Below are 14453 nucleotides of genomic sequence, written 5' to 3'. Positions count from 1 at the left end.
TGCGATGCTTCCAGCTTATTAAGCTCCGAGGGTTAGGATCCGGCAAGCCTGTCTCCTGGCTTAAAACCCTTCAGTGTCCCCCTGTGCTTTCGAAATGAAACCCAAGATCTCTGAGGCGGCCTCCGCGGCCCTGGGCGATCTGACCTTGGGCCACTTCTCCCTCTTCGCTCGCAGCGCGTGCTCTCGCCGCACGGGCCAACTCGCCTTTTCCGCCCCTTCCTGCCGCGGGGCCCCACACACACTGCTCTCGAAGGGACTTTCCCCGGCCGCCCCGCTTGGCGAATGCCCTCCCGTGGCCGGAGGTTCCGCCTCAGTCCGCCCACCGCCGGCCTTTAAGGGGAAACGGCATTCCAGGTTTCCCGGAAGAACTCACAGCCGAGCTCCGGGCGCCACGGAGCAGCGTCGCAGCCCCGGGCCACAGCGGCCGGCGCCGGGCCTTCGGGGAACCGCCGGTGAACAAAACCGCGCGCCCATTGCCTCGACGTGCCGAGACGCACGGCCGCGGCTGCCAGCCGCCATCTTCTCACCGCGAAGGGGACGGAGCCCCCCGGCCGGACAGCGCGAGTCGAGGGGTGACAGCGCCGACGAGGCCGATCTTCCGGCCGGGCCTGCAGCCGGCCGGCTCCGGCCTGGGGCCTTTCGGTTAAATGCTTCACAAGCTCCTCTGCCTCGCCGGCTGGAGTTTCCTGGCCGTTTCAGAGGCGTTTGGGGCCATCTGCCTCAGGTCTCGGGGTAAATGTCACTCTCTCCCCGGTCCCGGAGGCCCTCCCGCCTGGTTCTTTCTGACACCGTATTTTCACCCTTCACGACGGACGGCAGAGTTTGTGGTATGTTTGGGTGTACGTTTTTGTCGCTACGAACGGACCGCGAGCTCGAAGACGGCAAGGACCTTGGTTGCTTTTGTTCGTCATGTAGACACACCCAGCAACTTAAGCTACTGAAACAGTGGTAACGTCTTACTCTGCGAGGCACAGTTCTAAACACGTGAACCAATTTAATTCTTGGATCAACTCCTACGAAGGATCGAGTACTCTCATGCCAACTTGCACATGAGTAAACCGTGGCTCTAGTGCCTGACTTTCCTTTGCCAGGTCCCGCGTCCCAGCCCAGATCCCGCTTCCAATTCTTTCCGCTGGCCTAACATCTCTGGACGTGTTCCCTCCCCTTTGCCCTCTGCCGCTACTGCGATTCGCACCTAAATTACCGCAGTGGCATCAGACATTTCCTTTGTATCTACTCCAGCCACCAGGCACTTCAGCGCCTACCTCCTCACACCCGCGCCTTGGCCCTTGCCAGATCCCACATGGGGAACAGAAATCCGACCCAGCTGCCCTCAGGAGCTGGACAAGCTCCAGTGCCATTTTCAGCAGTGATTCCCTTCGTCGTGACACCTTCCGACCCACCTGTTACCAGTTACACTTCCGTGACTAGACTGGAAGACTTTTTAAAAAATTTTATTTTTATTTTTGAAGGAGAGAGAGAGAGAGACACAGAGTGTGAACGGGGGAGGGGCAGAGAGAGAGGGAGACAGAATCGGAATTGGACTCCAGGCTCCGAGCGCTCAGCACGGAGTCCGACGCGGGGCTCGACCTCACAAACCGAGCTGTGAGATCGTGACCGGAGCCGGAGCCAGATGCTCAACTGACTCGGCTGCCAGGCACCCCTAGACTGGAAGACTCTCTAAGGATCCGTATGTGGCTCAGGTTTATTGGTGTACTGCCAGGCCCAGGCACCTGCTATCCGACGGGCACTCGTTACGTGTATTTTGTCCCGGCAAAGTACCGAGAAGCACGAGGGGAGCTGAAGTAATCAGGAACGGCACAGATTCCAACAACTCCCAACAGGGCCTCTACAATTTACAGGTGCGAAAAATGCCTCGGGAGGTTCACCTCATTCACAATTGAAATTGCTTTAATTTCATCAACTACCCGTCTGAACTTTTCTTAGGAGCTGCTAGCCTGGACAGGAAATTCCGACAACCGAAGGCACAAAACAAGGGGCCACAAATGCTTTTTTTCTTCTTCCTTAGTAAACAGCACTTTAACTGAATATTCACCATGACGCACACTCAGCAGCATTTCATTGGCTCCTCCCCACAACTCAAGGTTGGTTTTGTGAGAACACCTTTCTATAATAAATTCTGCATAACATTCCCAGGATCACGATTTCTGTTTAACAAAATTATTTTCTTAGTATTTAGTATTAAAATTGCTTTTTAGGCTTGAGCTTATTCCCCTGCCAGGGATTACGGGGGGGGGGGGGGGGGGGGGGGGGCAAGAAAATCCCTGAGAAACAGACTTCCTTCGGGTTTGGTTCCACTGCGGGCTCCAAGAAACTACAGCTATCGGCAAAACCACCCACAGTCAAGCAGCAAAATACAAATCGGAACACACGGACCCCGTCCGGCTGCTCTGAAACTCTCGGCTGGGAGCTCTGGTTTCACTCACGATGGGTGGCTTGGTTTGTACAAACACTGAAACCGGTCTACATACTCCAGACGACTGGCCCCTGGGAGAAACCAGTTGTGGCGGGGAGATTTCCTGCAGGAAGCAGCCCTGCAACGTGAGTGGGAGCCAGGCTGCAGAGGCGAGAATGAAAGAAACCGCCAAAGAACCCTACTTGGGGGAACGTACGTTTCAGCTTTTGCTGGGTACCTGGGTGCGCGTGCCCCACAGCGGTGCCCGCTTGAAGCAGGCCCCCACCTGATCGCTAGATGGAACCACGGTCTCCGTAGCTTGGCTGTCAAGGTTCAGTGAGGAAACGCAGTCAAGTTCCTCGTGCCGGGCACAGCCCAGCACTGACTGTAATTCTGAGAAGCTGTTTCCGGGTGCTGCCTCCTCAGTTTCCCCAAAACCAAGTCTGGAATTCGTGTCTGATTGAATAGAAAGAGGCAGGCTAAGTTCAGCTCTTTATTTAAGAATAACAGCGCTTAAATTTTAGAATTTTCAACCTAAGCTAACAGTTTAATAGCTCTCTCTCCCCCTCACAGGCCTGCGCGTGCTCACACGCACGTGCACACCGCTGTCTCAAACGTCACCTGAGCCAGGGATCACTATGGATAGGACGGTCCCAGTCGTGTTTCGTAAAACCTAAATAGAATGTAATGGCGAGACTCTCTATTGAACATCTGGTAAATACCTCAAAATGCCAAGTTCACATACACTGTGAGGAAACTGGCAAGTTATTACAGGCAACACGTGAACTGTAACACATACTCCAAAGGGAAAATTTCAACTCCAAAATACCCTAAGAGCAAGCGAGGCAGTCAGGATGCTACGCACTGAGCACGGTGCTGTCACGGTGACCATTTATTACTATTTTGTATTTAAGGAAGCGGCTCAGTTACTTACCCAAAGCCATACTTACCAAAGCCAAACGTAAACAAAGACTAGGTACAAGTCTTCTGATTCTTAGCATTATAGTCAGTAATAAGTTCATTAGATAGTCCTTAACTGTACTTTCGGTGGAAGACCGCAATCTTTAAAGGGAAAATTCCACGTTGGAACCAAGCAAATAAACCACTTTAAAACTACTAAGACAATAACCTGGAATTACAGGAGAGCCCTCACTGCAGTTCACATCATGGGAAACACTGTCTTACGAAGGTCCTGAATTTAGTTCCTGCTTTTGCCGTCTGCACAGTAAATCAGTTTCTTCCCACACACAGGAAGGGACCATGGCTCTTCTTCTCAAAAAAAAAAAAAAAAAAAAAAGGTTGAAATTACTTTTATGACCTCCAGAACTCAAGTCCATCTAGTCTGAATGAATACAGAATCTAAGAGTTTGGGGTAAACTTCAGAGGAGAAGAGGCCCAAGATTAGATCTAAGCTCCAAGCTGGTCTCTGCCGCCTGGTGACGGCCTTCGCGATGGGGGGCCCATCCCGTCACATTTAAAAGGCTGCTTCTGTGTGTACAAAACGACTGCAGTCGGACTCTGAAATCCACTGCCAGCACCTCGTCCTTCATTCTGGAATATACGCCTTCCATTTCCTCCCGTAATCCACTAACATAATTTAGGCTTATTCCACAGCGGCCACATGGTCCATACACTTCAAGACGGGAACAAGAGTGCCACGGAAGACCGGTTCCAGTTGTGACTAAACTCGACCTTACGGAAAACAGGTAGGATTTACGGTCGCTTACAGGTCAGGCCTTTGCAGACACTTAATCCTGTGTGCCATCATCCCTCTTTTACAAACACACACAGATTCAAGCAACGGGTCCGCGGCTGCGGAGCTCCTGGTGCAACCAGATTGCGTCATCCCAGCCGGTCTTTGGCATCCCGCTCGCGGACCCTCCAACCACATACTCATACGCAAGCCCGTTCCCCCCCCCACCGTCAACGGGACGCGAGAGTATCTCCTACTCGTTGCACTGGGCCTCCTCCCTGGCTCTGCTCCCAGGTCTCAAGATTCTGCTTTCATCCCATCCCTCCCTCCATTTTCAGATCTTTTCCACCTTTCCACCCTCACCTAAGTTCTCACCCTGATTTCCTCGCTAGTGGTTCCTGTCTTCAAAATGCCTATTCTCCCCATTTTTAAAACAGAAAACGCCCCGTGGCACCCATCCTCCTCTAACTTTTTATGTCACCGTACCTTGATTCAGACGGCGCGCTCTCTTCCAGCACACATGGCTTCTTCAACTCGCCTCGGCTGGTGCTCCCGCAAGACGCCTCCGCCAGCCACCTCACCCTAGTTCTACCTGCACGGAGCGGCCGGGCCACGAGCTCACACTCTATTTCGTGCGATACCACGGCTGTGTCACTCTGCCCCACTCGGGCTTCAACACAACCTCCTCCACTACTCGGCATAAACCCCAAATGCTAATTAAACCCTGTTCCCATCGCCATGAACTTTCACACTCCGGTTGATTGCACACATGTATTTGACAATACAGTTTTACATCGGATGCTAAGAGCACTTTTCTTCATCATTTTATGGAAGGACCAGAAACATGGACGTTCTGTTAACACCCAACACAGCCAAATCTAATTCCTAAGGAGACGCATTACAATTCGTTTAGAGTTTAAAGGCTTAATGGCAATGACGAGGGGAGGAAAAAGTTTATTTTACATAACTGAACGAAAAATAATTCAAGGAATAGTAAATAAAATTTAATATGGTCTCATGCGCCCTGAAGGAGGCGGTGCCCGATTTGGAGGGGTGATTGCTATGTCCAGATAGTCTCCTATTTGGAACTTCTGCGACTGCAGGGTCATGGAGTCATCAGTCCCCTTCCTCCCAGACATGGTGCTGCCAATCTCCTTTACTCTGCAGAAAAGGAGACCAACTGTTAATGGATCACAGACCAACGAAGCTAAATATGCAAAGTAAACACTGGACTGGATTCGCTCCGTTATCTTATGGCACAGTTATAAATTAATTACTACATTAAGCTGAACCAGACGTTAAGATAATATAAATTTATTTTCTGCCCAATAGGAGGCTCATTAAAAGGGGTTATCCCTATCAATTAAAACATATCAAAGCCAAAAAGATTACAGGAATTAAAAAATTAAAAGTTACCTACCGATAGCCAGGCCTTTTAGGATCTGTAAAAACAATTGCAAAATTGAAGTGTGTGCCCTTCTTTCTAGCTTCTGGGTAGACTTCTTTTACTAAACTAGTCAGTTCTTTCAAAGTTGCATCCATCCTGAATTTTTTTTAAAAAAACATTACATTTGATTAATCAACAATATAACAGTAATATAGCAAGGATATTGACATATAATGAGTTAATTATGTGTGTCTGGATTGTGACCTGTTAGAATTGAGGCTGTCAAGGTCTTATACTTATTATTTTTTTTAGGATTTTATTTTTAAGCATTCTCAAAACACACAACACAGGGCTCAAACTCAGAACCCTGAGATCAGGAGTCACAAGCTCTACCGACGGAGTCAGCCGGGCCCCCTATACTTAATTTTAAAGCGGCTAATACTATTTGCCCCATAAACACCCCTTACCAGCCTCAATGATTGAAATTTTGATGAACTAAAGTCAGACTTTTAGTGCCAAAAAGGACTTTAAGGGATTACACCTGCTATCTTTCATTGCTATGTAACGTCTTTCTGGGCTAGTGATTTACCTCCTTAAGAATAACTAATCCAAATTAACCTAAACGCTTAAAATAACTGTATCCTTGTTTCTAAAGCATATATACTTTTCCACATTTTATCATGTCTAAAGTTGAAATGCATCTTAGACTTAATGACAGGAAAGCATTTTTGTAAAGATGTAATGTTTTTTCTAAGATGGAATCTTAAGAGTTCTATAGATGACGGAGCCAGAAGGCCAATGAAACATGAAATTTTCTTTAGACTAAGCAGAGGCTCCTTTGACAATACATATTCTTGCCCTGAAACGATGTGAACTCGGAACTTAATGGATGATGCAGAACTGAAACAACTTTGCCTATAAGGTGCTATAAAATGAAACAAGGACACCAGACACTCTTCAAAAGCATCACCCCCAAAACAATGCCCTTGCCCTCTTACCACTGAAACTACCAAGACCCACTCAGCCGCTCAGGTCATAAACCTAAAAGCACTGTTAAGTTCTTCCCATCTCTGTTGTTTCTGCCTCCTAAACACAGATCGAATCGTCTTCTCCACTCCCCACCACCACTGCCCTATTTCTACCTCATTACGGAACTCCGTATATGTTGCCTTCAACTCCTCTCCATCTCGGTTTTTAAACATTTCTGTATAAAACTTCTGTCACACAACTGACAGCTGTTCCCACCTCCAGGGGAGGAGTCCAATCACGTGGAGGATGGCACAGAGCACACGTGTGCCTTCCAGCAGGAGCAGTAGGCCCAGGATGTCAACCTACTGCATGTTGTGTGGGTACTGGGGTTGCCCAGACGGACCCGACTCACACAGACCACGGAGGGAACGATGCTTTACTCGCACGGAGAAAAGACAGCACAAGACTGGCTTGAGAGTGCGGGTCCCTCAGCGCCAGCAGGTCTCGCCCTGGAGCTGATGCGCCGACAGTCTGCACGCACCCTTCCTGTGCTGCAGGTAAAGGACCCCTGGGAACAGACACTGCAGTGGGGCCGGTCAGGTGCCAGACAACGGCACATCAAACCCAGAACAGGGAAAGGTACTGCCAAAGAGACACGTCCAGCACAGGCTGTGAGGGTTCTTATCTCTTTGGGGAAAACAAACGAACAAACAAGTAAAAAGGCTCCAGGCCCAGGACACTCTTATGCAGCCACGCAAGGATGGGGCGAGAAGCTGCGCGTGACTGCCTTTCTCCACTTGACACACTTTACAGAGGAGGAAAAGCTGCATGCACGAATGCAGTAAATTATATCCCAAATCTCACCCACCAGAAATGACCAGTGATGTTAACACCACTGTAGGCATCTTCTTGTACACATACACAACGAGGCAGAAAAAAAAAACCTTGAAGATTATCAAGCACATTATACTTGATATGTATTATGAAGTTATAATTCATTCTTCAAATATTATATGTATTTTTAACGAAATTCACCATTGAATTTAACGGAAGAAAAAACAAGTAAAATAGAAGGAATTACAAAATTTCAGATAAAGAGTCACACTGCTACCCTATCACCTCCTAATTTTGTAGCTTTTTTTCTTTTTTAACGGTCAGAGTTCTACTCTATTCTGCAACAACTCCCCTGCCTGTTTTAACTTTGTCCCCATGAAGTCTGAGATCAAGCTGATTTTTTAATCAGTCTTGGAGGTGACCTTTTTTTTCACCTGATGTTAATTATTCCCTGGCACACCTTATATACTAATGCTATGCACCACAAAGAGTTCTTTCTTCCTTCCTAAAAATACTTCCCATACTGTCATCTTGTCCTAACGAACTGAGGGAATCTGGTTTACATCCGTTATCAGTTCTGACAGTAAATCTCCTACAAGCTTCCAACCTGCCGACGACCGTCTCCCTAAACTAATAGCTGGGAATGCCAAGCGTTGCTTTCTGACCACCAGTCCGAAGCTTGAGTGCACGGATGAAGAAAGAGCTCTCTTGGGAAGAAACTTTGCTGTGTGACTGTAAGAGTCAGTTTTATGCGTCAATGTGGGAAAGCTACAGCCCCAGTTATTCAATCAAACACTAATGTAGGTGTTGCTATAAGGTATTCTGTGTATGTGATGAAAGGCTATAACCAGTTGGCTTTAAATTAAGGAGATTATCCCAGATAATCTGAGTAAGCTTCATTCAATCAATCAGAGTAGGCCCGATTCAATCAGTTGAAAGGCCTTAAGAACAGACGGGAGGCTTCCCTGAATAAGAAATCCAGGCTGCTGTGGGCAGTTTTAGCTCCTGCTCAAGTTCCAGCCTGGCCCTTCCTGCTAGCTCGCCCTACAGATCGGGATCTAGGTACCTAGGCAGTCTCCATAATTATGTGAACCAAAGCCCTTCATGCAGATCTCCTGCTGGTTCGGTTTTTCTGACCGAACCCTGATACAGCTTACCTAACTACTCCTCTTTCAATAACCTGTTTAATGACCATACAAGCACAGGAGATTTACCACTCCCGTGGCATCTGGCTTATTATTACCCCAACTCCATACAGTGCCCTGAACTTCGGCACATTCAGTTTGCTTCTGCTAGGGTCTTCTGGACTGCACTCTTCTTTCTTGGACTTATCTTAGGGCTGCCTATTTAGTCCCTCAGTCTACTTGTACAAATCAAGAAGTCCCAAGATTTATTCACTCATCTTCCTTCAGTACTGCTCTTAGGCAGAGGGGGCAGGGCTCTGTGCTACTATGACACCAACTACTCAGCCTTTCAGAATCTGTCTTTGGCCGTCACTTTGAGATACAACATGGGTGGTCTTTCCTTATTTGGTTGTACTTTAAGGACAGGACAGTCTAGGGCAGAATTTTTTTGTAACTTTTCTTCTGGATTAGGAGCAGTAGGTCTTTGGTAAAATCTCACTCTGCCATCTTCACCCTGAAGTATACTTAGTATTTCTTCACGGGCTTTCTCCGCTAGACTGAGCTTCCTGTAGGAAACCGCGATACCTTCTTTACTTCATACCCTCAGAATCTAAGCATAGCACCTGGCAAACAGGAACTCTTATTTGTTGGAAGAAGCATACACTTTCATCTCTGAATAGAGATTTTCATCAACCCTTTAGTAACAGTCCTTCCCTGTAAGTTAAACCAATCTCCCCGGAACTTTTATCCTGGAATGATGCTGAACTGCAAGCACACTACAGGGTACCTCCAAAAAGACAAATAAGGTCCCAATGTTTCAAGAATCAAGTTGTACTGTGCTGGGCTCACAGTTTAAAATTACATACCCTTCCAGGACTATAAAATGGTGCGGCTGCTGTGAAAAAGGTTGGTGGTTCCTCAAAAAGTTAAACATATGACTGTACGTCCCAGCAGTCCCATTTCTAGGTATATACCCAAAAGAATTGAAAGCAGGGATTAAACAGATCCAGGTCCATAGCAGCATTATTCACAAAAGCCAAAAAATGGAAACTCAAGCGCCTACCAGAAGATAAGTGGACAAAATGTGGTATATCCTACAAGGAACTATTATTCGGCCATAAAAAGAGAACGAAATATCACGCTAAGTGAAATAAGGCAAACACAACAAACACTGTTATGAGTCCACTTGTTTAAGATATCTAGAATAGGCAAATTCATACAGACTACCAGGGCGAAGAAAGGAATGGGGAGTTACTGCTTATTAGGTGTAGAACTTCTGTTGGGGGAAATGAAAAAGCTTTGCTAACAGGTTAAGAGTTGCACAATGTGAATATAGCTGATGCAACGGAGTCCTTACGGTGGCAAATGTAACGCTACATATATCTTTATCACAATAAAGGCACCGTTATTAACCTTTTTCTGCTACTAAACAGCCATTATGATGTGAAACTAAGGAAATACGTGCAGCACTAAAGAGAAGTCTGCAGTATGTACCGGCCCTGGACAGACTTGGGGGTATGGAAGGTACCCACCCATGAGAGAAATATTCAGGGGCAGGTCTTTACTGAACACGCATCACAATCTTTTCCATCAAGCACCAGATCAAAAATCAACCTGTTTTTTCTTTTTAAACGCATGGCACCTAAGGATTAATATCACACATAAATGCTCTCGAGGATAAATATCCCATGACTTCCCTTTACTTCCCTTTATCCCATGACCATGAGCCCCTTAAAGAAGGCCGCCGCATTTTCTTTACGTATTATTTCTGTACCCAGCAGCCACAAGCGACAGCAATCTTGGGTCTGTCAATTCTTCACAACTCAAAAAAGTTTGAACCTTGAACGTGTTACAAGACAGGCCCCTTTTACCTACCAGGTAAAACCTCCAACTTTCTGAGAGCTGGGCCCAAAGGCCGCGAGTGGAGGGGAAAAAGAGAAAACACGGAGGACACTTCTTTCCTGGCACAGGGAATTACTTCATGTCCGACCGCCCCCCAGGGCCGCGCCCCCCGCGGCCCCAGCACTCTCACCAAGTGTAGATCTGCAGTTCGCTGGACGGTACGTTTCCGCGGGAGAATTCGTCCATTCGGTGGTGGCGGCCGTTATTGGTGGTGAAAACACGCAGCAGCAGCGGGCACGTCTGGGGGCGAAAGGAGGAAGGGCAGAAGTTAAAGAAAGCGGCTGCGAGCCCAGAGCTCCCTTCCCCTCCGGAGGCGTCGCGGCCTCCGAACCGCCCGGGGAGCTGGAATACCGCCGCCTTCGGGCACAGGCCGCGCTCTCCGCCCCGCCAGGCCCACCTCCACCTCTTTCCGGACCCCATACTTTCTCCCGATCGATCGGTTTCTCCGGCTCCTTCTTAATTTCCTCCTGGGTAACGCGCGACTCCACCGCCATCTTCCTCCTACGGCCCGCGAGACGCTCGCTCTGACCTCCGACCCCCGCAGCGAGCATGAGAACGAAGTCTCTCGCGAGGAGAAGCTCGAGGCTTTATAGAGGACCAGAGGAGGAGGGGCGGGGCGTTTGCCGGCGCAGGCGCAACTCATTGTGCGGCGCGGGAGCTCGGGTCCGGCCGCGCCTGCGTGTTGCGTCCTCAGGAAAAAGGCGGGCATTGGCGTCCGCGGGGCGGAGCTTCTGAGGGAGGCGGTCGTTCGCAGGCCGTTGGTAGCCTGGGAATTTATTACCTGAAATATTCACGGGCCAAAGAAGCCTGCGGTGGCACTTCTCGCATGCAATGAATAAGTTAACAAACGCAAAACTCTTACGAGTGATACAGGAGGTAAGTAAGCAAAAACATGACTTTATTAGCAAAGTATCGAACTCTTTAGTAAAGGAATAACAAGTTGTGTAACACACCCTTGAACAGTAAATGCTCACGGAATAGTTGTCTGTATGGGGGAAAAGTGAAGTGAGCCATTCCCCCACCACAATAACACGATTTCGGATGGATCAAAGACTTGAAAATGAACAGCAAAACTAGAGCTTTTGGGATATAAACCATCTTCGTGACCTATGGATTGGGATACGTGATACTAACCAGAAAAGATTGATAAATCTGACTAAATTGGAAAAACAAAACAAAACCTGACCTTCAAAATTCATCATAAAGAAAGAAAAACATAAACCACAGAGTGGGAAAAAATATCTGTGATGCATGTGATTGGCAAAAACTAGTGTCCAAGATATATAAAGAATAGGACAGACATCCCAATAGAAAATGGGCAAAATAACTGAACAGGTGCTTTTAAAATGAAGAATTCCAAATGGCCAATAAACATATAAGGTGCTCAGGAATAATTATCCAGGGAATGCATTAAAAGCATAGTAATTGGCTTGAATTGATTGGTTCGAAACAAACTACACTCACTAGCTTGGCAAAAATTAGAAACTCTGACATTTGCTGGCAGACTTAATGGGAATTCTCCGATGCTGGTGATGAATGTGTAAACTGGTATACCTACTTTGGAAAGTGGCTTAGGGTTATTTAGTAAAGTTGAATATATGTATACTTTAGATCTATAATTCCACTCCTTGGTATATGCCCTAGAGAAGATCTTGCTGAAGTGTATCCAGAGACATTACAGTAATGTTCTTGGCAGTTTTGTTCATAAGAACAAAAAGCTAGAAACAACCCCAGTTCCGTCATGAGTACAATGAATCATGAGTTCAGTGAGTCACGGTATACCGTACAGCAACAAAAGTGCCGAACAGCAACGGAACACCGTATGGCAACAAAAATGAACTACAGCTACATGAAACTACAACTATGTGAAACAACAGGAATTTCACAAACATCATAGTGGCTGTATGGCATCAAAGCTAGAAGAATCTATATACTGTGTGAATCCATTTTCATAACATTCAAAAGCAGACAATACTAAACTATACTGTTCAGGATGCATCCCCAGGTGATAAAACTATAAAAAGAAAAGCAATGAACTAATCACAGAAGTCAGAATGGGAATTACCTCTAAGAAAAGAAGAGTACGGTGATGGGGGTGTGTGCAAAGAAGGTGCTTCTGAAGTATTGGCAACATTCTGTTTGTTTGTTTTTTTACCTTTATGGTGGTTACACAGTTGTTAGATTTTAAATTATTCTTTAAGCAGTATGTTTATGTTTTATACTCTTCTGTATGAATACTATATCTTGCTATTAAAAAAAAAAAGCCCATCCCAAAAGAATGCCTATCAATTGATTAAAAAAAATTTTCAAACAGTCCGTTAGAAAAATGGGCACGAGTCATCATGGGCATTTCATAGGAGAGAAGAAACACAAATTACATGTAAACATTTGAAAAGCTGCCCAACCTCATGAATAATCATAGAAATGCACATTTGAACCACAACTACATTTTACTCAGATTGGCCAAAATGTAAAAATCTGACAACCAAGTTCTGGCAAGGATATGGAGAAAATGGAATTCTTATAGACCACTCTCATCCACTGTGGAAAGACTGGTGTTACCTAGAAAGATTGGATATATGCACGACTTAAGACCCAGGTATACCACTTGTATTTGTATACCCAGAGAAATAGTCACACGTGAGCACCAGGCAACATGTTGAACAACATTGAAACATTTATTCTTCATAACTAGAAAAAATCTGAATGTCTACCCAGAATATATTCATAAAATGAAATTTCATAAAGATTTGAAAATGAATGAATGCATCCATATGCTTATTTAAAAAATAGACTAAAAAAAGCAAGTCACAGAACAATACATACAATAGGATTCAATTTGTGGAAAGTTAAAAAATAGGAACCTTCTCTCTCCCTTCCCCCAAATGCTGTTTAGGAAAACAAACACAAAGTGGTAAAACTATAAAGAAAAGCAAGGCAGTGATTAACACTAAATTCAGGACAGTGTTACTTCTGAGTGTAAGCTAGGGTAATGCAATTTATGAAGGGCATCTAGGGAGCTTCTAATGGACTAGCTAGCATTTTCTCACTAGAGGGGTTTTGTGGCGGGGGGGGGGGTTCATTGGTCACATTGTGGCCATACGTTTTAAATACTCTTGTGTGTGTGATTTAGATCTCTGTTAAAAAAAAGTGTTTTAACTGCTTAGAGATGGGTCCTTGCATGAAGTGAATATTCAGTTTTTAAAAAGATCTTTAATTTTTCTCCCCAGTTTTATGATTCTATTTTCTTAATTTAATTTTTTTTACTTAAGCTTTTATTTTAGTTCCAGTTAACATACAGTGTCATGTTCGTTTCAGGTGTACAGTGTAGTGATTCAACACTTCCATACATCACCCAGGGCTCATCACAAATGTGCTGCTTTCTCCCCATCACTTATTTCAAAACTTCCATAGTATAAAAATATAGACACATGAGGGCACTGTAATCAATCAATTAAAGGAACAACAATGAAAGTGGGGAAATGAAGAACCTCACAACGTATTATTGGCATTATTGGGGAGGTTTAGTTTCTTAGACGTAAGCTCTCATTTGGACCTTTCCAAATGACAGGCCCTCAGGTCCCAGTGGAACCGCAGGTATAGTTTAGAAGTTAAGGTGGATTTTCAGCATGCTTCAATCCACCTACTTGAGCTTCTAGATCCAGCTCTGAACACAGATTATAATATTTAAGTATATGTGTCCATTCTCTTTAGAATTCACACACATGAGTATTACACTTGTAGGTATATGCCCCAAAGAATTGAAAGCAGGGACTCCAATCAGTATTTGAATACCAGTGTTCATAACAGCATTAGTCACAATAGTCAAAAGGTGAAAACAACCTAGTGTCTCTAAACCGATGAACTGATACACATTAACGGAATATTATTCAGTCTTAAGAAAGAATGAGGGACTGATACATGCCAACAAGGATAAAGCTTGAAAACATTATGCCAAGTGAAATAAGCCAGACGCAACAGAGCAAATATTGTATGATTCCACACATATGAAGCACTCATAATAGGGAAATTCAGAGAGACAGAAAGTAAAATAAATGTCACCTGGACCTGGGGAGGGGGGGGATGGGAAATTACTGTCTAACGATACAGAGTTTCTCCTGGGGACAA

General features: G+C 45.6%; 1 protein-coding gene across 1 annotated transcript; it reads right to left on the bottom strand.

Moving 5' to 3' along the window:
- Positions 1-4866: 4866 nt before the first annotated feature.
- SAP18 (Sin3A associated protein 18) lies at positions 4867-10896 on the bottom strand. The gene is made up of 4 exons (XM_030307712.1): positions 10748-10896; positions 10456-10565; positions 5530-5652; positions 4867-5270 (listed from the first exon to the last, which is right to left on the bottom strand). Exons 1-4 carry the CDS (start codon positions 10874-10876, stop codon positions 5114-5116), a joined length of 519 nt encoding a protein of 172 aa, XP_030163572.1. The 5' UTR covers positions 10877-10896; the 3' UTR covers positions 4867-5113.
- Positions 10897-14453: the final 3557 nt, after the last annotated feature.

This window comes from Lynx canadensis, chromosome A1 (genome assembly GCF_007474595.2).
Source record: "Lynx canadensis isolate LIC74 chromosome A1, mLynCan4.pri.v2, whole genome shotgun sequence".
Classification (NCBI taxonomy): Eukaryota; Metazoa; Chordata; class Mammalia; order Carnivora; family Felidae; genus Lynx; species Lynx canadensis.
Note: the sequence above shows the minus strand (reverse complement) of the source record. Positions and strands in the feature narration are given on the sequence as shown.

Coding starts and splice junctions, on each gene's coding strand:
- SAP18 (XM_030307712.1), bottom strand. CDS start 10,876: ATGCTCGCTGCGGGGGTCGGAGGTCAGAGCGAGCGTCTCGCGGGCCGT. Junction 5,653..10,455: donor GAACTGCAGATCTACACTTG/GTGAGAGTGCTG, acceptor AAAAAAATTCAG/GATGGATGCAACTTTGAAAG. Junction 5,271..5,529: donor CCTAAAAGGCCTGGCTATCG/GTAGGTAACTTT, acceptor CCTTTTCTGCAG/AGTAAAGGAGATTGGCAGCA.